The sequence below is a fragment of the Phoenix dactylifera genome, chromosome 17 (assembly GCF_009389715.1).
Source record: "Phoenix dactylifera cultivar Barhee BC4 chromosome 17, palm_55x_up_171113_PBpolish2nd_filt_p, whole genome shotgun sequence".
Lineage (NCBI taxonomy): Eukaryota > Viridiplantae > Streptophyta > Magnoliopsida > Arecales > Arecaceae > Phoenix > Phoenix dactylifera.
The window spans coordinates 13,484,582-13,508,256 of NC_052408.1; the positions used below are offsets into that span (position 1 = coordinate 13,484,582).

The 23,675-nt window shown below is 38.9% G+C and overlaps 4 protein-coding genes across 5 annotated transcripts; 2 read left to right on the plus strand and 2 right to left on the minus strand.

The window, feature by feature from the left end:
• The first annotated feature begins 372 nt into the window (after positions 1-372).
• Positions 373-6,722, plus strand: LOC103716959 (glutamine synthetase nodule isozyme-like). The gene is made up of 13 exons (XM_008805181.4): positions 373-533; positions 659-698; positions 806-909; positions 989-1,037; positions 1,136-1,242; positions 3,095-3,182; positions 3,954-4,082; positions 4,474-4,548; positions 4,653-4,706; positions 4,839-4,876; positions 5,017-5,176; positions 5,689-5,749; positions 6,369-6,722. The coding sequence occupies exons 1-13, from the start codon at positions 460-462 to the stop codon at positions 6,458-6,460; spliced, it is 1,071 nt and encodes a 356-aa protein (XP_008803403.1). The 5' UTR covers positions 373-459; the 3' UTR covers positions 6,461-6,722.
• A 1,118-nt stretch (positions 6,723-7,840) lies between these two features.
• LOC103718603 (endoglucanase 13) lies at positions 7,841-12,087 on the minus strand. Of its 2 annotated transcripts, none has more exons than XM_039115246.1 (10): positions 11,819-12,087; positions 10,988-11,200; positions 10,702-10,902; positions 10,486-10,575; positions 10,160-10,324; positions 9,904-10,027; positions 9,646-9,809; positions 9,070-9,403; positions 8,831-8,875; positions 7,841-8,207 (listed from the first exon to the last, which is right to left on the minus strand). In XM_039115246.1, exons 1-10 carry the CDS (start codon positions 12,035-12,037, stop codon positions 7,918-7,920), a joined length of 1,845 nt encoding a protein of 614 aa, XP_038971174.1. In that variant the 5' UTR covers positions 12,038-12,087; the 3' UTR covers positions 7,841-7,917. The 2 variants fall into 2 exon arrangements, with proteins under 2 accessions (XP_038971174.1, XP_038971173.1); XM_039115245.1 differs by having other exon boundaries at positions 7,841-8,210.
• A 2,900-nt stretch (positions 12,088-14,987) lies between these two features.
• LOC103716949 (desiccation-related protein At2g46140-like) lies at positions 14,988-17,143 on the minus strand. Its single transcript, XM_008805170.4, has 2 exons — positions 16,086-17,143; positions 14,988-15,199 (listed from the first exon to the last, which is right to left on the minus strand). The coding sequence occupies exons 1-2, from the start codon at positions 16,995-16,997 to the stop codon at positions 15,194-15,196; spliced, it is 918 nt and encodes a 305-aa protein (XP_008803392.1). The 5' UTR covers positions 16,998-17,143; the 3' UTR covers positions 14,988-15,193.
• A 2,129-nt stretch (positions 17,144-19,272) lies between these two features.
• LOC103718596 (peroxidase 10) lies at positions 19,273-20,832 on the plus strand. Its single transcript, XM_008807495.3, has 4 exons — positions 19,273-19,574; positions 19,683-19,874; positions 20,017-20,182; positions 20,326-20,832. The coding sequence occupies exons 1-4, from the start codon at positions 19,350-19,352 to the stop codon at positions 20,733-20,735; spliced, it is 993 nt and encodes a 330-aa protein (XP_008805717.2). The 5' UTR covers positions 19,273-19,349; the 3' UTR covers positions 20,736-20,832.
• Positions 20,833-23,675: the final 2,843 nt, after the last annotated feature.

The window sequence follows — 23,675 nt, forward strand, 5'->3', positions numbered from 1 at the left end:
CCAGATCAACGGCTCGTATCGCGGCGGATTTATCTACGAAGACCTTCGAGAATCCCGACAATAACGGGATCCACTTTTCGCGACGCGTAGGTTGGTACATCATCAGCCGTACCTCTCAAGCCCGCTTCCCATCGTACGGTCCATTGGGACGGCTCGTTCGAAATGAAATTACCCAAACTGCCCCTATTCGCACGTAATGTCGCCAACATCGTATTAATCTCGTTCCGTGTTTCCGAAAAGCGGTACTCCCGTGGCTTGGCAGGATTTGACCCCCAACAAACCCGCTCGGCCCGAAGTCCGGGTCGCGATCCGATCACTCGCGGTTAGCTCACCCCTCCCACTTCTCCGACTCCCCAGTCCCCACCTCCACCTCTTCTTCTAATCGCCCCGGCCTTTAAATAACCCGACCATCACCCAGCTTTGTACTCGCTCCTCTCCTTATTCTGACGGCCTGCCGCCATGTCTCTGCTCGAAGATCTCGTCAACATCAACCTCTCCGACTCGACTGAAAAAATCATCGCCGAGTACATATGGTTAGCAAACTGTGCATATTCCATCGTTATTCTTGGAAGATAATTTTATTCTTCGTAGTGATTTCTGATTTGCTTTTGGTGTTATTCTTTTCTCTCTATCTTTTTTTATTTTTGACCCTCTCCAGGATCGGTGGATCTGGGATGGATATGAGGAGCAAAGCAAGGGTTAGTGATCGTTTTTTTACTTCTTGATCTTTTTCTTTTTCGGTTCTCGGCTTCTTTTTTTTGCGGCAGTTGACGGAATGGAAATGTTTATCCTTGGGTTGGTATAGACTCTTCCGGGGCCGGTATCCGATCCGTCCAGGTTACCCAAGTGGAACTACGATGGATCCAGCACTGGCCAGGCTCCAGGAGACGACAGTGAAGTGATCTTATAGTGAGTTGGATTTGTTTTTTTAGATTTTATTAGTATTGGTTCTGTGTGAAATTTATGACCTTCTTTTTGTTATTTTTAGTCCTCAGGCTATTTTCAAGGATCCATTCAGGAGAGGCAACAATATCTTGGTATTAATATTCAATTTACTCTCTTTTTTTTGTGATCTTTGGCTAGATCGGTGGGTTTTTTTTTTTTAAATGATCTTTTTCTATAATAATTTTTGTAGGTTATGTGCGATACTTACACGCCTGCTGGGGAGCCGATTCCTACCAACAAGCGGTTCAACGCGGCCAAGATCTTCAGCCATCCAGATGTCGTCGCCGAGGAACCATGGTATTATTTTTTTCAAAGTATTTTATAATTTTTCATAATTTTTGTCCCCTAATTTGTTTTTTTCCTTTATATAAGTGATTAAATTAGATACAACTTTTTTTTATTAATTTAATTGGAAGAAGCCCCCCAAATGTAAATAAAGTTCTGCTTGATTTACTTAAAAAAATATTTGTTCTAGGTGGTGGAATGGATCTAATATTTCCAGCAAGCATGGAGATCAATCTCTCTCTCTCTATTTTCTTTTTGTTTATAGGCTTATAGCCAATCAAATTGGTCATATTCCTTTCCTAAGTGAATAGTGGCAGTGGATAAATCCATCTGGATCTTTCTTATTTTATCATGATCACTGAAGTGAGGCCCGTTATTTAGATTTTAGAACCAAGAATAAAATATTTTGCCATAGAAGACTGGGTAATTAAGTGGTCCCCCAGGAGATGCTTGTTATGTTTGTCTCTCACCTATTTAACCACCCTTTCCCTCTCTTTTTTTTCCCCATTTGTTTTTACCTCCTCTTCTCTGCCTTCATTTCGTGTTCTGACCCTTTTACTATCTTGAAATTTTTTAAATTATAGCTCTCTTACTTCTCTCTCTTAATTTAGAGCTGCCTCTATTATTGTCAATACAAAAATATAAATCGGTTTCTTTATTCTCAGGCAGTTTAGCTTCTGGTGCTTTAAAATGCTGTAAGGAGTAAAATATTTGAAGCCGGCCGAGCCCTGTCTAACAACAAATTTCATCATTGTTGCCTGGTTGTTTCGTGGCACAAACTTGATTTATGAATTATATTTTAAAGAAAGTTAGAAATGATAGGCTAGAAATAATGTTTTTATTGGTCTTAAGTAGTGCACCTGGGCATCTGAAATTGGGGCTTGTTTATGTATAATTAGTTTCTGTCTTCATATTTTTATTTGTTGAAGTGATCCCTCATGATGGATCAGACATATTAGATCGATAGTCTTTCCTGGAATAAGACTCTGCAGACCCTTCCATTGGTTGGTAATAAATATTAGGCCCTTAATGATGGTCACTGGGGTTCTTCTATGAGATTGTTCATCATCAGCATTTCGCACCATCATTTTACTTGGCATATTGCTGTATATTAAAATAAGTAGTATTGCTTGTTAGAAAATTTGCAGCAGTTTTTTAATAAATTGATGACAGAGCCACTTACAAAAGTTTAACATCATTGCAATTTTTGGCTTTCTTTTATTTTCTGATCTTTCTGCCACAAACACCCTAATACATTATACAATTACAGACTTTAAGTACATCTATCAATAGATTGAAACTAGCATCTATCTCAAAGGAGCCATTGATTTCCAAGAAATTATGCATATTTTCTATCTCATAGATGCCATGATTTTCCAAGAAAGGATATATCTTAGACTGGTATCATCTTAACTCATATATACTATTAATTAATTTTTCTCAGAGTTGATTACTTCTAATGAAATGAGCCTATAAATCTGACCTACAACATCACACCTTTTCTCCTGGTCAAGTACAAGCTGATGGGCTTTTCTGGACAATGTTCAGAATGAACAAATGTTAGGAGGCCTTTTTCTCGTCATTAGTTGCAACTATTGTTTAGTACTCTTCTATTTGTCTTAAATATATGCTTAATCCTGGGTTAACTTCATTGTTCTTGGACTTTGCTTTTGCTTGCCTTCACGTAGGTCACACCAAGTGACCTTGACTTCCGCTGAATTAAACCCATTTGGCATTTAAACCTTTTTTTGATTTTTTTTTTTTTTTGGTTTTGGGCGGTTGGGGGGGGCGGGATGGCATCGGAGGAGGGGGGATTACAAATTACATAGGTTATATGTTAACTGATACTTTGTTTTGGGATCAGGTATGGCATTGAGCAGGAGTATACTCTGCTTCAGAAGGATGTCCAGTGGCCTCTTGGATGGCCAGTTGGTGGCTACCCAGGCCCTCAGGTTTTTATCTAATTATTCCTTCATATTTATATTTCCAAATTAGCAGCCTGCTAACAATTTTTACTTATCTGAGCCAAAGAGTCCAGATATTTGGCAATATGCAGGGTGAATAGAACCAGTAGAAATAAACATTTGTTTAATTAGTTTTCATATGGATCATAACACTAATATTATGCTGTAATTTGTTGAAATGCTTATTTTAAAATGTATTACTTGTTTGTTAATATTACAAGATTTGTGATTCCAAGAAGAGGAAGAAACTTGCCTCATCACATGTAGAAGGCAAAATGAATAATGGTGCCTAAGTTATACTTATGAGCAACATAATATGTCTAAATGGCAATATAACCGTATATGTCAGTGTTCAATTTGGCTTTCCATGTAGTATGTCAATAGCCAATTATTGGTTCTCAACTTTGTGCAAATTATGAATCATAAACTTAAGGCAGTAAGTATGAAGCATATGCCCAGTAACATAATTGTAAGATAACATTGTCCAAGGGCACTTTTCCTGGGAGTTTGAAACTCTAGTAAACCTCTTTAATTGCCATGTTAATACACTTCTAATTGGCTGATTGTTGCAAAACTACATGTCTGATAGCTTCTTATTTGCTCACTTATAAATTATAGTCCCGCTTCTAGCTTTTGTCGATGCCATTGGTTTCCTAAATTAACCAAATTTATCACATGAATTGTCTTCTACAGCACAGAAGAGATGTCCTTATTTTTTCCAAAGTCACCTATATCTCTGAATTATTCATTTGTGTGTAGGGCCCGTACTACTGTGGTACTGGAGCTGATAAGGCATTTGGCCGTGACATTGTAAATTCTCATTACAAGGCATGCCTTTATGCTGGAATTAACATAAGTGGAATCAATGGTGAAGTTATGCCCGGGCAGGTAAAATTTTCCTATTTGTTTTGTAGGCCACAATGTGAATTTTATCTGTTTATCCCAATGAATTACTCTTGTATCATTTGTTTCCTTGGTCATGAATTTCTTTAATTTTGCCTATGTATTCCATATCTTTTCTCAAAAGAGATGATGCTTTTTCTGGTAACAAAAGAAATGATGGTTTTAGATGATTCAGCAAATAACTACTATGTGGCTTATCTAGAAGATTGCTTTTGGACTTTCTCCTCTTTTATAATACATAGAAAATTATCTTAATTAAATTTTTATTGTTCTTTTTAAAAATGAGACTAATAAATGGATGCCTTGATGGCATTCTGAAAGTCTAAGCTTCGACCTAACTAGCAGTTTTCCTGATGGAATTTATTGTATTTGACAGTGGGAGTTTCAAGTGGGTCCTGCCGTTGGAATTTCTGCAGGTGATGAGTTATGGGTGGCCCGCTATATTCTTGAGGTGAATATAGCAAATTCATCATAAAATGAATGTTTCATTTAAATTGAAGGACTTTCCATCTGCTTTTTTATGAATTTCTAAAGCTTAATTTTAATAATATGCAGAGGATTGCCGAAATTGCAGGAGTTGTTTTGTCCTTTGACCCCAAACCTATCCAGGTGTGCTGCTATGTTTTTTCCTTCCTAAATACTCCCAAGCAAGCATATTTTTAGTTTTATTAGTGTTGTTAATTCCTTCAATTACAACTAGCCAAGGATGTCTCTTCATTTGTAATTTTTAAATGGAATCAGGGTGATTGGAATGGTGCTGGTGCGCATGCTAACTACAGGTGAGCATTTTCTCTCCCCCTGCTAATTTCACATACATGTACAGCATATACAATTTTATTAGTCTACAAAATCTCAATACTTTTTGAAATTGCTGAAAATTTCTAGTGCTGTTGATTATTTTTTTTAAACATTTAAACAGCACCAAGTCCATGAGAAGTGATGGTGGAATTGATGTGATCAAGAAGGCAATTGAGAAACTTGGCCTGAGGCACAAGGAACATATTGCTGCATATGGTGAGGGCAATGAAAGGAGATTAACAGGTCACCATGAAACTGCTGATATCAACACATTTTCATGGGTAAGGAATGCCGTAGATTTATATTTTGTTTAAGAAATATTATAACCGACAAAGTTTGGTTTATTTTTGCTAGAAATGGCTTGTTACTTGCATCCACCTAGGGACGAGTGTGAGCCACCTTACAATGTAGCCAGCTAGACAACCTATAACGAGACTTCATCAAGAAAATACTTATAAATGAATAATAAAGAATATTTGATAAAATATTCTCTATTTGGGGTCATCCTTATTCTAGAGTGAGCTTTGGTGCAATGATAAAGTTGCCCTATTGTTACCTTGAGGTCATGAGTTTGAAGCATAAAAATTGCCTCTCTATATGCTGAGGTAAGGCTATGTACATCTAACCCTCCCCAGACACCCCAGTAGCAAGAGCCTCATGCATTGTGCCTCATTTTAACTTTCAATGCATAATATTATAGAATTCTTGAGGACCCATAACACCTTAGAGCTTCTTAAATTAATTGCATGGCATGGATAATTATCTGATATACTTGTAATACCTGAAATTGCAGGGAGTTGCAAATCGTGGTGCCTCTGTTCGTGTTGGCCGTGAAACTGAAAAGAATGGCAAAGGTATGACAATGTTTCTTCAATTTATTGTTAATTTGCTCCCCTTGAAAAAAACAATTTATAGACCATTTGGTACAGACTCTATAATAACAGTCTTTCTAGATTGTGCCATGACCACAGGTTGATACAATATTTCATAAGTATTCTTCAGTGTTCAATAAGTATTTCCCTGGTGTGTTCATAGCTTGGTTCCAGATGAATTTGTCATATTTCTCTCTCTTTTTTTGGTCTGGTTTTAGTTTCCAGGGGAACACAACCACCCCTTCCCCTTCCCATTCCTACGCACATGCATGCACACCCCCAGGATCTATAGTGGCATTCCCGTCATGGTGCCTCATGCTTGCAAATGCATTTGTTGGACTTCATTTTTCTTTTCATGATTTTGCTTTGATGAGAAGTTTTGTAGAGTTCACTTGCCCCCCAAGACTTGGATGTCAATGCATCAAACATCATGTCAAGTTGAAGCTTGTTTTTAGTGTATTCTAAAACCAATATAATTGGAAAAAAATGGAAAAAGAACTGTTTAAGATTTTTTTCCCCGAATAATGTTGTAAAGAAGTAAAAGCTTAAGACCTCAGTGGTTTCATTAGTCATAGTTATTCAATTCTGCTCTGATGTGTAGGTTACTTTGAGGACAGAAGGCCAGCATCTAACATGGATCCTTATGTGGTGACCTCAATGATTGCGGAGACCACCATTCTTTGGAAGCCGTGATGGCCAGCAGACTGACTTATGCATACACAATCTTAAATGATTCCTGTCGGACTCGGATCTATATCTTTGTTGATTGCCTTCTCGTAGTGGTCCTCTACTTCTTAAAAATTGTTTTGTAATGCATCTCAAGAACATGGATTGATGGATATTTGTTATTTGGAATCATGATTCTGTGATTGCTTGTGTTATAAATAATTAGTAGAAGAACGCTTTATTGCTACTCATGCTAAACTAGTATCATGATGGATTTGTTGCACTTAAATGGCTTTTCCTTGTTTGTATTGCTACTATAGCTTTAATTCCCAACTTGCTTTTCACCAAAGCATAATTCTCTATCTATAGAAAATTTGAACTTGCACGAAAAATGCCAAAGGAGCTGAAGTTTCTTTTATGTTTTTGAGTGTCACTATGAACACCAAATTTGATGCTAGGATTGCAACAACCAACTGAAAGATAAGTATGACTCTTTTTATGCTTGATTGGTTGGTTATAGGGCTGGTACGTCTGCCCCAGTGTTTATTTGTTTTCGTAGCAATGGCAGGCTTTTGTACGACACTGTCTTGAAATAGTCGGCAATCAGAAACAGGCTGCTGTGGGTCTAAGGATATCACATACCCTAATTTTGGGTGGAATCTTACCCAGTGGCTTTTGTTTAATTTGGTGACATGAATAAGGGTATTATATATATATATTACTTTTATGATAAAATATCATATCTCATATGTGATGTTAAGATAATGGTCTTGCTGAACAAGCTATGTAATTTACTGGCAAAATTACTAGAGATTGTTTTTCGAAGTTTCGGCAAGCTGGTGAATGATGGATTGTAAAGATGCATGGAATCATTGGCATCTTAGTAGAGTAGAGAAAAAAATTGTCAGCCTCCGAGCTTTCTGTTTTACAAGGAGTTGTTGTCTATGATATTATGTGATAATATTGTGAAGATTCGGTTTGAGTGCTAGGCTAAATTTTCTTTTATGTGGATATCAACTTGTTATATGGCTTCATAAGTTCCATTATATGACAAACTTCAGATAAACTACATAAAGTGTCTTCATTTCTTGCACTATTTTAATAGTTGTCAAAGTAGTTGCGGTGATTGAGGTGCTATACTTGTGAAATCGAATCAATTCCCAACTTGACCATTAAAATTATTTTATATAACTGCTTGGTTTGCAGCATAGATCAGACTTTGAACTACTCATTCTTTTTCTGTCGATTGCTGCCAACCAACAGTGACAGTCATGGCTAATAAATTGGAGGAAAGTTGCCCATATTTAATTTTTTACCGATTTTGTCTTGTGCTATTTCAAAAGGTAAAGGAGGAAATGGACCAAAACAGCATGGGATTACAAGTTTTTTTTTCATGAACTCTCTTCATAAACAGGGAAAATTTTCTCACGTCCTCGAATAAATTCTTTTCAGCTCTCTGAAATATTGATGTTTCTCACATGGTTTTAGTGGTAGCTAACAACTGAAACCTTAGCTTGTGGCCCCTCTTGGATATAAACAAAATCAAATGGTGTGCCAGGCTTCACTACTTGGAGCCATGGAGGAAGCTCATAGATATTCTTCTCTGTTGTTGGTGACAGACCCCACAGAGGGCCTGAGAGATTCTCTATGTGCAGCTTGAGGCCAGCTATTGGCTTGCTGCCTGTATTCTTGACAGTCACCCGGTGGCGGTAGTAATTGACACCTTTTTCTTTCCATGAATTGGTTATTGTATGGAGGAATTCAAAAGGCACCTCTGCTAAAAAATCAGATGAAAATATAATGCAACATCAGTCCACCTAGTTCTTATGTTTGTAGAAATGCTTACTAATTAGGGAAACTCTGAGAATAGATTATTTAGTAAATAATATGATTATCTTAATGGTAATGTGGGATACCTAATTTATCTTAATCTTTAATCAATTCCTCTCTCTCCCTCTGTCTCTGTGTGTGTGTGTGTGTGTGTGTGTGTGTCCGTGTATCTGTATATATATATACCTAATTCATCTTAATCTTTAATCAAGTCCTCTCTCTCTCCCCCTCTCTCTCTCTCTCTCTCCCTCTATATATATAGTAGGGAGGGCAGCCCTATTTTGAAACAAAGTTGTACATGCATTAGAAGAAGCTGATTATGTCGGTCTCCTTGCCATCTATATTTGATGTGGAAGAGGCGGGAGGCTCATTTTGAGGGATCCCTCATCTTGATGATCCAATTCAATTGAATCACCAAAGCCAGTTTGTTGCGAGCACTTTGTTCTTGAGAGTGAATATATATATATATATATATTTGTGTATGGTTTTCTTATCTATCATTGTTTTGCTTCGGAACTTTATCTGGCTATGAAAGGAAAGTTCCAATATCGCTGTAATATTACTCACCAGTTGCTTCTGATGGTGCTGCTGTTGAATATCTGGGAAGATAACCTACAAGATTTTAATGCACTTAGAGTTAGCTGTCACATTCTTACTATATAATTAGATGAACTTCAATCTATATAATTGTACGTGATGCGGGAAGTTTTCCAAGTGAATGCCAAACAAGACCTGTCCTTAAACCAATCAGAGCATGTTATGCAAATCTATAAATTATTAAACATCAGACTAATGCAACAGTTTACCTGAATATCCTGGTTCACCGGCTAACCTCGCAAAAAGCCCGATTAGAGGAGCATTTCCAACAACGGTGGGCTCTGTTTGCTCGTACTTAGACCTATCATCATAAAACTGGTCTTGTCGATCAGGACCACCAAGAAGAGCTCCCACAATCGCGTTGGGATTGCCCTCTTGACGGTGGTACCACTTATCAAATCCTTCAATGCATCCGATGGGGGATGGTAGAACGAAAATGGATGGCATTGAAGCACCCCTGTGGTGCACATGAGTTGGGTAATTCCATTGGTAACCAACCAAGTAGCTCATGGACTTCGGATTCTTTCCAAGAATGTAGTCAGCCTGATGTTTTCAGCAATACAAAAGGAACGCCACAAATAAGTAATTTGGAAGATATGGAGACAATGCTAACATAAATATCCAAGTTCAGAAAGGATCTGTTTTCAAATAGATGATTGAGGTAAGGTATGGTTTCAGGGAGCGTATTGCCATAGATCTCCTTGACAAGAAAGGGATTAAGGTCATCATCACTCATCATACAGTGACTAGCAAGCAAGGCCAATATATAAGCAATCCTTCTTTACCTGAGATTGTGCAAACTTGAGCAGTTCTGAAGGTTGAACCTGGCCATCTGGGCATTCAAGTTTAGCATGTTTCATTGATAATAAATCTGAGTAAACTGCCAAAAGGAATGATGCCGTCACAACATATTGCATGTTGTTCCACTCATCAAAATATAGCAAACCTCCTGATCAGACAAGGAAGCAACCCAAATGAGAAGCGATTATGTTATAATCAGATATCTTATGCTATGGGACAAGCTTGTCATTGAGTGGGAAAACCTGGAGTCATCTCGACATTGTAGTCCATGTTCTTTTGAAGGCATGCACATAGGAAGTACTCAGCTTTGGCCTGATATTGCTTTAGCGTAGAACTGTAGGCTTCGCTGCCTCCCTCCATTAGCACCTGAAAGCATACAGTTGCTGTAAATAATCTGTCCTAGGCAAGCCTCATCACTTCAGGGCCGCGCCACTTGCAGGTTAATTAAAGGAGATCGAAGATTAAGAAGGCAAAAGAGAAATTAGATATGACATCTACCTTTGTTAAAAGGACCTGCACACCCGCATATTTGTTGTCCCAAGAGAATTCCCTGACAGCCCACCCAGTTCCACCAAGGGAGACAGCATTATCAGCAACATATTTTAGGTAGTATTGGTCATCAGTCGCCTCAAAAAGCCAAGAAGCAGCCCACAGCAATTCATCCTACACCAAAGAATTTGTTTGAACATTAGGGTAGCCTCAGTAAGAAAAATATCAGAAGGACATTTCAAATATTAAAGAGCTTGGATTTGCATCAGCAAAGAATTTGATAAGAAATGAATTTTTTTCTTACATGTTTTCTGAAAAAATATTTTTTTCCTTACATGATAACCAGATGATGAAGGGTAGTACTTTCGAACGGCGTCGATGGAGTCATCATATCGGCCTCGGAAAGTATCAGCAAAGGCGAACAGCTGCAGCAACAACAGATGTGGATCCAGTAGTTAGGCCGCTAGTAATTTGATGTCATGGAGTTTGGATTGGTCTCTGTTAGGCTTGTGTTGGTGTAAGGCTGTCTCGCTGTAACTATGGTGCCTCACCTGCTTTGCATGCAAGAGGAGGAGCTTGGAGTACGAAGAATTGTATGGCTTAAAAGCTATAGAAGCTGCAGCCATCGCTGCAGCAGTCTCGGCTGCAACGTCCGAACCTGGACGATCGGAATCGACGTTGTATGCAGTCCTCGGAGTTGCCATATCCTCCGCCCTCGTCCAGCAGTAATGGTCGCTATCTCCATCACCAACCTTCATAATTTGCCCCAGAAATCAAAAAAAAAAAACAGAAGAAGAAGAGAAAAATGGAGTTACAAGCATAAATAAATATCTTTACCTGTGCCCAAAAGGTATCGGGTTGTTTGTGTGCTTTCATGAAGTAATCAGTTCCCCATCGGATTGCATCCAGAGCATACTCTAATTGGTTAGCAGCGGCAATCTCTTTCTCGAACTCGATGGTGCCCCATGAAAGCATTGTCACAGCAAACGCCATGGGCAGCCCAAACTTAACATGATCGCCGGCGTCATAGTATCCTCCTACCAAATCCACCTGAGGATACATTCCACTAGTTATTTCTATAGTTAGGTCAGGAGAACTTTGGCATGCATGGGCATTCATGTTAGCTTCCTACGTCTTTGACCTACATATACCAGCTAAAAGGCCTAGCTAGCTACTAGAAACATAATTGCATTTTTCTTATTTCATTCACAAAAATGAAAAACTACATACCCGATATCCATCCTCTATATTTGTCACTTACATTTAGAAACTAGTAGGCAAACAATTATGCATGTACATATCTATGAACAAATAATGATCTGACATTGTAACATTGTTTTGCATTTGAACGACATCTCCACATATCTATATTGTGTTTTGACACTAATAATGCAATAGTTTATTAGATAAACTTTATCACTTCTATTATAAATTAAAGGAAATATATGAATATTATTTCAGAAATTCATGTATTATGCTGGTTGGTGAATCGTATCACTCAACACGATGAGAGTAGGACTCGACCAAATATGTCGCAAGAAGTATATGTAGAAAAAATAGTGGCTGCTGAAGTAGACAATACATGATAACCTATCATGTAAGGGGGCAATTTTAAATAATGTTGACTCAGTATCCATCAGCTCAAGAAGATAATTAAGCCGGACTCACCCCTTGGTCGAACCCATCTTTCAGGCCAGAATCGCCACGCCATTTGACACGCTGATCAGGTGGTAGCTTGCCGGATCTCTGGGCCTCAAAGAACAACAAGCTCTTCTCCAAGGCTTGCCTGTAGTCGAACGCGTTTGCCATGGCCGCAGTTGGCTTCGAGGCAAGTGAACACACTACCAGCATCGCCGCAATGCTGAACGACACTATGGATCTCGCCATGGCTCTACCGGCAGTCCGAGTTGGGTTCAGCTATTTGGCAATGGAGAATATTGGTGTGGCCATGGTGTTTTATACTAGTACAAGGGTAGGAAGAAAACAGGATATATAGTATTCTCCGGTGAGAATTAGGTGTTATGCACGTCGAGAGCTGAGATGAATTAGAGCCATGCACGTTGGGAGATAGGTGGCAGGAGATGATGTGAGGTGCCAGCCAACTAACTAGGGGTTCTGACTGGTCTGGTTTGGGTCGGCTCCCTGGTATTCAATTCCAAAATTCCAAATCTAAATTTAAGCTTATAGTGTCAACCCTAAGAAACTAAATGTAGATTTCCGAAGTTGTTTGTAAGGGTTGATGTTAGTTCAGAATATTTTTTGTCACTTTTAGGTTCTGATTTTGTATGCATAGCAGCATAAGGAAACTAATGATATGGAACTTTCACTAGGTGCAGAAAATGAATCACATTGCGATTGTTAATTTGTAGCTATATATTATATGTAGAGAAGCCAATGCGTTTTTTTTTTTTTTTTTTTTTTTTTTTTTTTTTTTTTTTTTTTTTTTTTTTTTTTTTGCGGTGCAGTGTACTGGCCATATGTCTTCCTATTGTGCTTAAAACTGGTGGTGATCAGAATGTCATTTACATCTATTCCATTAGGGGAAGATTCTATGTTTAAACTTTGAGAGGTGCTTTCGAAGTGTTTGATAGAGATAATTTTTTCACCATTTTAATGACATGATAAATGACACTCTCACCGCTATTCTGTAAAAAAAGAAATTAAACCATTTACCTATAAGTAAGTTTAACAGCCGCTGAGAACCTAATGTACGACGGTCTTGTCCGTGTTTAGCTAGGCGAACAATGTTAAGAGAGAGTAAAAGCTTAGATATAAATATATTCGTTGCATTTTGATTCAAGTAATCATTTATACTATGTCAAAGATTAAACAAAAATGTCACCTATACTTCTGCAATTTTCTTCCATGCAGCACACCTGCAAACAGCAATAGAATCTATCGAGATACTTGATGTGGCGTGCATCACTAGCTAATAAACAGAGTTGGAGCTTGCTGCTCCTATTCCTTCAAAAAACAAAGAAACTGACCCATTCTATCACTCGATCCAGTCTATCCATTTTGAATCAAGAATTTCCCTATTGTTGGATAATACTCCTCCATTAATTTTCTTCAAATTGTTTGCCTTCAAGGGAAGAAAAATCTTCAGGTTGTGTCTTGTGGTATCATTATTCCTTCTATATCATAACAATGCAAATTTACACAAAGGAAACAATGATCACAAGAAAGCCATATCCTTTATTAGGCACTAATGAATTCAAAGTACAATATTATTTTACGGAGGTATATGCGGCTGCCAAAATTTACTTAGTCTTTTGCTGTTTTCACGTGTTAGTAGTCAATGTCGTCCGTTCATTCACAGGGAGCAAAGGGGATGACACGAGAAGTTCTGGTGCTTTCGTTCATGAGATAGAGATTTCTGGATTCAGAGTTCCTGCTATTTTTTTAAAAAAAATATATTTTATGACAGGCTTTTTGTTTTATGAGCCTTAAAAAGGATCTCTAATTTTTATGATAAAATTAATCATTTTTAATTCAAATTTTTAAGGTTCTACCAAGTTGGTTTTATCTAAATTTGGCGCTCCACGTATGTCTCACTCTGCTTTGAGTTCCCAGGTAATTCTTTCCTTGTATCTTGATAATTTAGAGAAGATAAAATGAAAAAAAAATTCACAAAAGCAGGCCACCTATCTTGGATTCAATTTATAGCCCTATAAGGGTTTAAACGTCAATATACTCTCATACAGGCTTATGGATAAGAACCAGGTCAATTCAGCCAGGAGAAATGTTATGGGGATCAAAGATATCTTCACCACATATGGAATATGGTAATTGGTGCAGTCGATTACGAACCACCAATATCGGCGTGACACATTGCGGCCGAGCCTTTCGGCTAATTATTAGATGGATCAAGTCTAGTGTAGATTTATGGCTAATTATTAGGTGGATCGGATCTATCGTGGATCTAGAGTAAAATTATATTAAGATAAAATTATTAAGTGACTTCATTTTATCTTAGATCCACGATAAATCTGGTTCACTTAATAATTTCTCTTTAGTCCCAATTTGGGCCTTAAAGTTCGAGTCTTGAGGCAAACTGGACCTACTATTAGGTATTGGATTGGTAATTAGGATTGTCCGGGTCAGGATTTAATGGATTCTAAGTCGACCCATTTCCGGAAACCAATCCTCTGCCGTCTGATTTGTGCTAGTTCAAATCTTCGCGCAAGGTCGAGTCCTAGTACGAGAACACTCAAAGCTCGCAACGGTGGAAAGACCACTCGTCATCTCTGCCCTGAACTTTGTCGCAGATTCCATTAGGTAGTGAAAATAATGTGTGTGTGTGAGAGAGAGAGAGATGAGACCGCCATCTTCTCAAGTAATTTCCAGCATGGAGGACTCTAAAGATCGGATTGTCAATGAGTGGCAAGTGCACCAATCTTCTTTACAATCATTATTCAGTTGTTTAGTTTATATATTTGATCAATCTTTCTTTCTTTTTCCCTTCATTCTTTTTCTTCTTCTTCTTTTTATCCATACATTTAAGTCTGATTACATGTGAAATATCTCATGTTTCAGCTGTTCTTGCTGTTATGAATGCATGGAAATGTTGCTTTGATTTCATCTGCTGCTCCCTCCTTTGGTAGCATAACCAGGTTTTTAGACTTTGGAAGTTTCAGATCCACGAAATCATTCGCAGAAAAGCATGGGAAAAATATAGACACGAAATAGAAGAACTTAGCATGATACCAGACATTTGTGAAGAGATGCTTAGTTTTTACTCTTTGAAATATGAAACATGGTGGTACCAGCCATATTTCTGCTAGAATGATTAGCATTCTTCGTTTTGAAGATGGTAGTGAATAAGATGATGCTGGGATGATATATGTGATTTCTTCAACCATGTGGCTGACAATAAATTATGATTCAATTTAGATTACAGTCTTCAGAACATTTATTAATGCCAATTACAAAACTGATCCAGTAAAGATCTAGGGATGTTGCATTCCCAAAGAACTACATAGCAGGGAAAATTTTAGAATGATTGAAGTTGAATTCTGCAGCACTTTTAGTAGATGGATTCCATCAGTCCTGCATGATAAGAAGCATAGAGTAATTAGCCGCAGCATTGGTAAAAGAAGCACTCTCACACTTAGATCTCTCCTTCAACAACCTTGCAACAAATTTCCAAACATTAAAGATAATAAACAAGAACAATAATATTTTTGCTGCTAATGGTAGTGATGCGACCATAACTGGCATAAGTCTTCCTAATTCTTTCCTCAAGCACTGGATATCTTCGCATAAGGATCACAGATTTGTTTTGAAATTTATATCAGTCTACATCCTCCTCACATAAGAAGAGTTGCTCTTTGAATCAAATGTTATGAGTTGTCTCTAGGCACTAGGCAAAAGGTCGGGCTACGAGGTCAAAATTCAGGGTTTTGATCGAAGTAACTGTAAACTAGGAACCTTAGTAAGTGTCGAATTGTTGCGCGTTTTATGCATTTCTCTGTTGCAACGATCTATTTCTGTCCACCAGATTATCACCATCTCTCTGTCTCTCTGTGTGTGTGAGTTTGAGGGGATGTCTTTTGATGCAAAGATTGGAATCCCATCATTTCACCAGATGGTCACCATCACTAAGGATCACAGCAACTAGGACCCAAAAAGAAACTTTGAAGATCAAAAAGCATTGAAAAATCAAAATATTAAATCAGAGCTTTCTAATAAGGCACTATGTTTTTTTGCGTTCATTGCCATGCACTATGAAGAGCCCATCTATTCTTCTTTTCCCTTTTTTTTGTTTTCCAAACTATATATCTAGGATGGCAAACAGTGTTTTCCCTTCATAACAATATCTGCACTTCTATAATGACTCTTAACATGTAATAAGGAATAAGACATCAACTCATTTGTTTGTAGCCAAATAAACAACACTGAAGAATAGCTAAACGACTCTGCTGTACCAACATACCTCATTGCCGCTATCATCGTCGTCTGCTTTCTTAAGTTTCGTGCTTCCACCTTCCCGATGGAATGGCAGCTTCATTGGACCGAATGGAGTGTTCACATCAAGGCTCCCCTTCATGGAGTACCCTGTCCCCTTGCCTCTTATCATATCCCACAGCGCAGACCCGAATTCCTTGGGCCTGAAGGAGATGGGCAGCTCGACAACCCCATTGCCCTTCTTCGCAATGACTGCAGACTTGGAGAGGCGAGCACCACCAATGCTTACTTCCCCAAGGCACATCTCATATTCCAATGAGTTCAAGCCCAGGTCGAAATCATTCATGTTTTCCACCTTCAGGAAAAGGGTTGCACTTGTTTCCTCAAACGAGAAGCTATCAAACTTGATCTTTTGCAGGTCTATTTCCGGCTTGTAAGGCACGGGCATCTCCCCATTCTTCTCCATTGGAAGGGTGATGTTCCCGAACACCGGCAAATCCACAGTAAGCTCCACCCTCACCTTGTAGGGAATCACACTGCCTGGTTCTATGTCATCATAGCTGGACTTGATATCATCATAGATCAAAGTGAGTGAGACCTTTATGGTTTCAGATCCATGGGCATGGATGGTACCGGCATCTGGGATTTTACCAGAAACGAGCTTCCTACCACCGCTCTCTATCAGGTAGTTGATGTCAACAAGAGGAATTGGAATTGGGTTCGGGTTTGCGACGAGGACGTCGACGACAAGGTCGGCCCTTTCCAGGTCAATGGAATCAATGTGGACTGCTGTGACATCGGCTGTGGGCTTGCCGAACCCCACAGTCTCTTCGATCTTCTCGCCGACATCATGGATGAAGTCCTTGACCTTATCTAAGAACCCTCCCTTCTCCTCATCACCTTTCCCTTCCTTCCTCTCTGGTTTATCAGAGGAGGCCATGGCTGCAAACAGCACTCTGCAACTTTGGTCAGAAACAAGAATATATAATGCTATCAAACCACCTGAAATTTTCGAAACGGAGGGTCTATTCCTTCCTATTCTTTTCTTCTCTCTTCGATGCCACGCTCTAGTAGAGAGAAGGGAAGAGGGGAGGTGATGGTTTGGGGCTTGGTTCCAATATACAAATGAGCGGACCAGCGGGAGAGTAGCCGTTGGAAATGAGGATCACCTAACGAACTTTCAAATGGCGGATAGGGACCCGGGTTTTCTAAATATTGGAGTGGCCTTGTAAAAATAACCATGAGATTTAGCTATATTCAACTAATTAATTTATGTTCTTTTAGTTATTATTGTTCTAAAAAAAATAATTCTTAGGTTTAAGAAAATAATCCTTCCCTAACACTCTGGTAGAAGGGGGACTCGAATGTATATGTGTGTCTCTATGTATATACATATATTTTAAAAAAAGACAGCCATTTACTGAACATTGAGTGTATCAGCTCTCTCTTCCTCCGAACAATGAAATATTTCCTCAAAAAAAGAAAACAAAAGTGGATCAGCTCTCTCATGACAAACATAACTCAAGACTTCAACTTTTAGCACTCGTTAATGAGCCCTGCTGCTAACAGGCATCATATGTTTGTCTATCAACAATTTGTACTTTTCTTTTTTTTTTTTCTTTTTCTTTTGTAAGAATTAGTTAGAGAAGGTCCAACCATATTGATGGAGACAAGGAACAGTCCCAAAGCAAAACCTCTAACAGGGACAGGGTTCAAAGATAAGAACAAGCAGAGAATTGAGGAAGATGTAAACGCAATCAGATTTTTCAGCATACTCACTCCATAATGGACCTCCTTAAACTTCCTCTGTCAAAAAAATTGTATCCACTCTGCTGCTAAATAGTTTTGATCGAAGTCTCAAAAACATCTCCTCCTCCAATAGTTAGTCTATGGTTCCAGACGTGCACTTGGAATATCGATCCTATCCATGAAGTGAACCAGGTGGCAGATTGGACTGTCAGCCTCACAAATAATGGGGGCCAGAAGATTTTCTCTCACGCAAACATTCACGAGAACATCTCTCTTCCTCTCTTCCAAGGCCTTGCGTATAGACTCAGTACCCTTATTCGTTAGAGGGGTGCCTGTGAGCAGTTAAACGTTCGGATTGGAGTTGTTGTCAATACATAGTACTCATGCTTTTCTGGTGAAACTGCAATTCTTTGTATAACTGCAAATGCATTGACGAGAACCTCTTACAATTTAGGATGTTTCAAAACCTGATTGGCTCCTATAGACCTAACAACTTGAGAACTAACGTCATGGCGAGCAGTCCACTAGAGTTACATGGAGACCCAACGTTATCAGTATAACAAAAAGTTTTGTCGGATGAGAGAGACCAAAACTGGAGTTCCAATTATATTACACTAAAAGTTAATTTTTTGAATTGTTAGTTTGATATCATGACTCTCTTCAACCATGCAATGCATCTATAGCTTTCTATATAAAAAAGCATTGCTCCACTTCCTAATCCACTATCTTAAATGACAAGTTTGAACCACCTACTCAAGCATTACTCTCCATAATGGATGTCCTGCTGGAGCACAAACTAACACGATTTACCCAATTTGATCACATGTATTGATCATTTCAATTAAATTACAACTAGTGGATTGCTCCATTGTCTAATACCTAATTTGAGCAGTAACCTATTAGAACAACAATGCAGTGCCCACCACCCCATGCGCAATCGCCTTCAGGTGGTGCCACCTTTCACAGATCATAGTTGACTGCTATTCATTAACACCGAAAGTTACTAGCGTCAGTTTAAAGAGATCTTATTCATCGAATAATGCATTTCTAATGCATATTGTAAGTCTGCACCCAACTCCAACAACTGTGTTCAGAAGTGCCTCTCTTTTAATCCATTAGAAGCTTGTCAAAGGAATTTGCTCTCAGTTTGCCTTCCTCTAAGACTTGCCAAGAAGCATGCGAGAAGGGACACTAACCACCTCACGAGTTGTCCTCAACTTTCCACATAAGCACTAAAGAAGTCGTGTGAGAAGTTCCCATCATCCATTGGTCCTTTTCTGTTCCCTTCTTTTCATGGTTGAGGAGATGTCCAAGCCAAGTCTTTTCTTTTCAACAAGATAGAGAACACCAGTTTGGACTGCAAGGTCAACCTTATCTTTGTACTCGTTGGTCACAACCCTAGTGCTCGCGGCACTCTCCATGAGACTTTATAAGGAGAGGTGCATTATTTGTCCCTGTGCCTTGCCTATGTAAATCACAAACCCAAGATATCCTAAATCACCAAACTGGTTTATTGAAGAGTTAACAACAGTACATTTGTTCTATGCATCTCATGGATCAGAAACCTGCTAGCCGTATCATCTTTTCCTTGGTCTGCCTCCTAATCTTAAGTCCTCTAATCCACAGCCAACTTGATTACAGCTTTTATGATACATCATGCCCCAGTTTAACCAGAATTGTGAGGAATGGAGTGTGGTCAGCCATGCGCAATGAAACCAGAATGGCGGCCTCTCTTCTTCGCCTGCACTTTCATGACTGCTTTGTCGATGTACGCGATCAAAAATCACCACAGCTCAATCATCTTCATTCCTTCACCATCTTTTCATGATTCAAACTAGAATTTAACTGACAAATCTTCTCTTCCATCGATATCAAGGGGTGTGATGCATCGCTACTACTTGATGACTCCAACGATATCATCAGTGAAAAGAGTGCATCGCCAAACCGTAACTCGGTCAGAGGTTACGAGGTAATAGACAGCATTAAGGCTGATGTGGAGAAAGCTTGCCCATCAACAGTTTCTTGTGCAGATATTGTAACGATTGCAGCACGCGAAGCCGTCTTCCTGGTTAGGAACTCATACTAATTACTGCTTATGTTCATTCTTCCCCGAGCAATAGTAGCTACTTATCGCAGAGGGTTGTCTCGTTTATATGAACAGAAGGTGGCATTTATTTCTCAAATTCTTGTGACATCTTTTTCTTTTTCAGTCAGGAGGGCCTTACTGGTTCGTTGCACTGGGCAGGAGAGATGGGACAACAGCCAACAGGACCGCAGCCAACGAACAATTACCGTCACCTTTAGATGATCTAACAACCATTACTGCTAAATTTGCTGCCAAGGGCCTTGACGCTAAAGATGTTGTTGTCCTCTCAGGTGTCCCCCTCATTATTCCTTGGTCTTACACGCATATAAAGCTATGCCACAGTGCTCATATATATCGCTTCCTTGCCCATACTTTCTCAACTACTTAAATATCAAATCGCTTATGGTTATGGTTCCATGCACGTAACATGCAGGGGCACATACCATCGGCTTTGCGCAGTGCTTCACCTTTAAGAACAGGCTCTTCAACTTTAACAGCTCGGGTGGACCAGACCTAGAGCTCGACGTCTCTCTGCTCAAGAACCTACAGAGCCTGTGCCCAAACAATGTCAGTTCCGACAGCAATCTTGCTCCTCTGGACCCCGTGACGACAAGCAGGTTTGATAATATCTATTACAAGAACCTCATGAACAGTTCTGGCCTTCTCCAGTCAGACCAAGCTCTCCTGGACGACTCTGATACTGCCTCCATGGTCAGTAACTATAGCATATACCCCTACTTGTTCTTCCGGGACTTTGGGGCATCCATGCTGAAGATGGCCAACATAGGTGTGCTCACTGGAGGGAATGGTGAGATAAGGACCAACTGTAGGGCTGTGAACTAGTCTTGTTTCCAGATATCACAGCTTAGGAAAGAAATATGAACTGTAACATGCTGCATGAAGTTATGTGTGAATGAATAAGACGAATTTGCTGATGGAATTTTCAGGTGACGAATCAAATATTTATTTTCCTAATTCTCTTGAAGGTTAATGAATGAAATCAGGATATAGCTGCAAACAACAGCAATAAGCATTAACCGATGAATTTTTTATTAGATTATTTTCATGCAACAGCTCTGCATTAAACTTTTATTCATTACTTCGATGCATCAGCATCCGTTGCACCAGCCGTGACAATCCAAAGTAGAACCAACCCAACACGAGCTGCAGAATGTATAACATATTATGAACAATGTGAAAACCAAAATAAGAAGAAATGGTTACGTCCATAGAGGGAGATTTCACACTCTAAGCTTAACTTCTAAGTATCAATTTTTGCTTTTCTTCGTTCTAGTAAGAGTTTTATTGACGTTTTTCTTTACTTAAGGTTCTATCAAAAATTTTGATTCATGCAAAAATTTAGAACTTATGATATCAGTGAAACTGGAGAGACCCGAATTCCTATGGATACGGGCATCACCTAATCTAATGTATTAGTTTAGATAGCTTATGAATATGTTCGACAAAATCTCTAGGAAATACCAAAATAAATAAACTCAGTCGAACTACCATAATGGTCTAGAAATCCAAAAGCTCTCCTCTAGTGTTTTCTAGAGCCAACACTTTGCAGAGGCTTATACTGCTTTTTCCATAGGACACCATCCCACGACACCACCTGTAAAGGTCTGGTCAATTGACCACCCGAGTATGCGTGGTCTGTGCAGGTTCGTGCATGAGGCGGAAGAGGAAAGACCTATAATACCGATCCCCCCTATCTTCTAGAAAATCCATCATGAAATCACACCCATTTTTTCATCGCTGTTGATTTTGAGCTTTTCCCTTAGAGATTTCTTGGGGTTTTTCCATTGACCTAGCTGCAAGATCTTGTCAAAGTCGAGGTGAAAGCCTAAATTTCATTTCTTCTCTTTTTTTTGTCTAAAGCAACCATTGGAGGGTTGTTTTGACTCGACCAATCGCCGGATTCCGTAGAATATAGTCTCATCGGTTATCTCTTTTTCTTCTTCTTTTCCATCGGCTGACCACTGTCACCGCCGCCATTGTTCATTGCCATGGACCACCACCACCCTTGCCTCTATAGCTTCCCTTTTTGTTTTGAGAGAGGGAGATACCTATGGTTCACATTGCCACCCCTCCTCTCTCTCTCTCTCTCCCTCTCTCTCTCTCTCTCTCTCTCTCTCTAACCAGTCAAGTTGACCTAGTGGGTGGTTCCAAGTTTTCGCTGAGTGAGCATCTGGTGACCTAGTATAGGATACTAGGCTGCCAATTATACCTTTTATGGTTGATGTTTGAATTTAATTATGCAAGGAGCAATCGTCTGTGCAAGAAAGCATTGAGAAAGATATTATACACTTTAGGGCTCGTTTGGTTCGCAGGAAAAGGAGGGGGGAAAGTGTGGTCAACGGGAAAGTAATGAAATGCCTCTTGTTTGGTTGGAGTTTTCAAAGGAGAGAGATGGGAAAGTTGTATTCCCATGGGAATATGATTCCCACATTTCATGGGAAAGTCTTTCCCATGAGAAACATGGGAAAGTTACTTTCCCATGAGGTGGGAATCACTCCTTTTTTATTTTTTCCCAAAAAGACCCTTCAGCATTAAAGAAGCATTAAAGAGGCATTAAAGACCTATTTTTTATTAAGGGCATAATAGGAATTATACTTAACTTTCCTAGGAAAGTGGATGGTCAACCAAACATAAGCACTTTGAAAATTTGTCACTTTCCCATAGTTAACCAAACATGCCAAAAGTACTTTCCTAGGTATCCTCTTCCTAGGAATCTGATTCCCAGGAATCATATTCCGAGGAGGAAAGATACTTCCCGCGAACCAAACGAGCCCTTAGTTCTTAAATTAAGGTTTGGTTGGTACATGTCGAGTAAAGATTGTGACTAGTATAGATAATAATCTTTGGACATTGTCACCTATATAAGAAAAATATGTGTGTGTGTGTATATATGCTATTTTCATGTATTGTTGTTTTTCGCTTTGCATAGTATAATTGTTTGTTGCATAATTATCTGTTGAGGATATATGGTTCTTTGTGTGTGTGTATATGTAGCATATGTTGTTGATTGTGGTTTGTATGGATTTTAGTACTCCCATGCATCAAATTTTGTAAGGAATATTGCTTTGAATTATATTTACTCAACAAGTATTATAAAAAATAGAGAATTGTATATTTGGATAGTTGGTTATGGTGCTTTGAACTAGCCACGTTGTTAATGCTCCATCACAAGCCAAAAATGTGGTACTCATTGATGCCCCGCCACAAAAGGGATACTTGATTCCCCACCACAGGCCGGAAGTGTAGTATTGTTAATACCCCACTATGGATTAGAAATTTAGTATTGTTGATGCCCCGACATGAGCTAGAGATGTGGTTGTGGTAGTCCAGAGTCAAAATGTTAAACATTGTCGAATCCGAAGTATGCTAATCGCAAGCAAAGATAATTAACGGAAGTCATTATTGCATAGAAGGATAATTTTGATGCTATGTGAAAGTATGTTTGGTACCGAATTTTATGGCAATTCTCGTACCCCTACCAATCAGCTAATTAACACCTCCACTTAGATCCTCTTTGCAGAGGTCCATACCTTAGCGGCGGCATCTCTATTATTTCTTAAAAAATTAAGAAAAAAAACTCATATTATTTCTTGGAGATTGTTTGTAATGGTGCAAACTATTCAGTTTTATGTATTAAATTTCAATGATTGGCTAAGAATTTAAGATAATTCGATGACATTAATATTTTGCTTTTGAGTATTAACATGGCAAGGTAGGTTGAGAAAGGTAAAAGTTGACATGAGATGAACAACTAGCTGTAGA

What these genes read in the sequence shown, in the direction of transcription:
- LOC103716959 (XM_008805181.4), top strand. Translation starts at nt 460, where the DNA reads ATGTCTCTGCTCGAAGATCTCGTCAACATCAACCTCTCCGACTCGACT. An exon ending in GGAGAGGCAACAATATCTTG is followed by an intron (nt 1,038 to 1,135) that starts GTATTAATATTC and finishes TAATTTTTGTAG; the next exon opens with GTTATGTGCGATACTTACAC. An exon ending in GGTGCGCATGCTAACTACAG is followed by an intron (nt 4,877 to 5,016) that starts GTGAGCATTTTC and finishes ACATTTAAACAG; the next exon opens with CACCAAGTCCATGAGAAGTG.
- LOC103718603 (XM_039115245.1), bottom strand. Translation starts at nt 12,037, where the DNA reads ATGGCGAGATCCATAGTGTCGTTCAGCATTGCGGCGATGCTGGTAGTG. An exon ending in CTTCATCATCTGGTTATCAT is followed by an intron (nt 10,325 to 10,485) that starts GTAAGGAAAAAA and finishes TCTTTGGTGTAG; the next exon opens with GATGAATTGCTGTGGGCTGC. An exon ending in AGCACCATCAGAAGCAACTG is followed by an intron (nt 8,211 to 8,830) that starts GTGAGTAATATT and finishes CTGATTTTTTAG; the next exon opens with CAGAGGTGCCTTTTGAATTC.
- LOC103716949 (XM_008805170.4), bottom strand. Translation starts at nt 16,997, where the DNA reads ATGGCCTCCTCTGATAAACCAGAGAGGAAGGAAGGGAAAGGTGATGAG.
- LOC103718596 (XM_008807495.3), top strand. Translation starts at nt 19,350, where the DNA reads ATGCATCTCATGGATCAGAAACCTGCTAGCCGTATCATCTTTTCCTTG. An exon ending in TTCATGACTGCTTTGTCGAT is followed by an intron (nt 19,575 to 19,682) that starts GTACGCGATCAA and finishes ATCGATATCAAG; the next exon opens with GGGTGTGATGCATCGCTACT. An exon ending in AGATGTTGTTGTCCTCTCAG is followed by an intron (nt 20,183 to 20,325) that starts GTGTCCCCCTCA and finishes CGTAACATGCAG; the next exon opens with GGGCACATACCATCGGCTTT.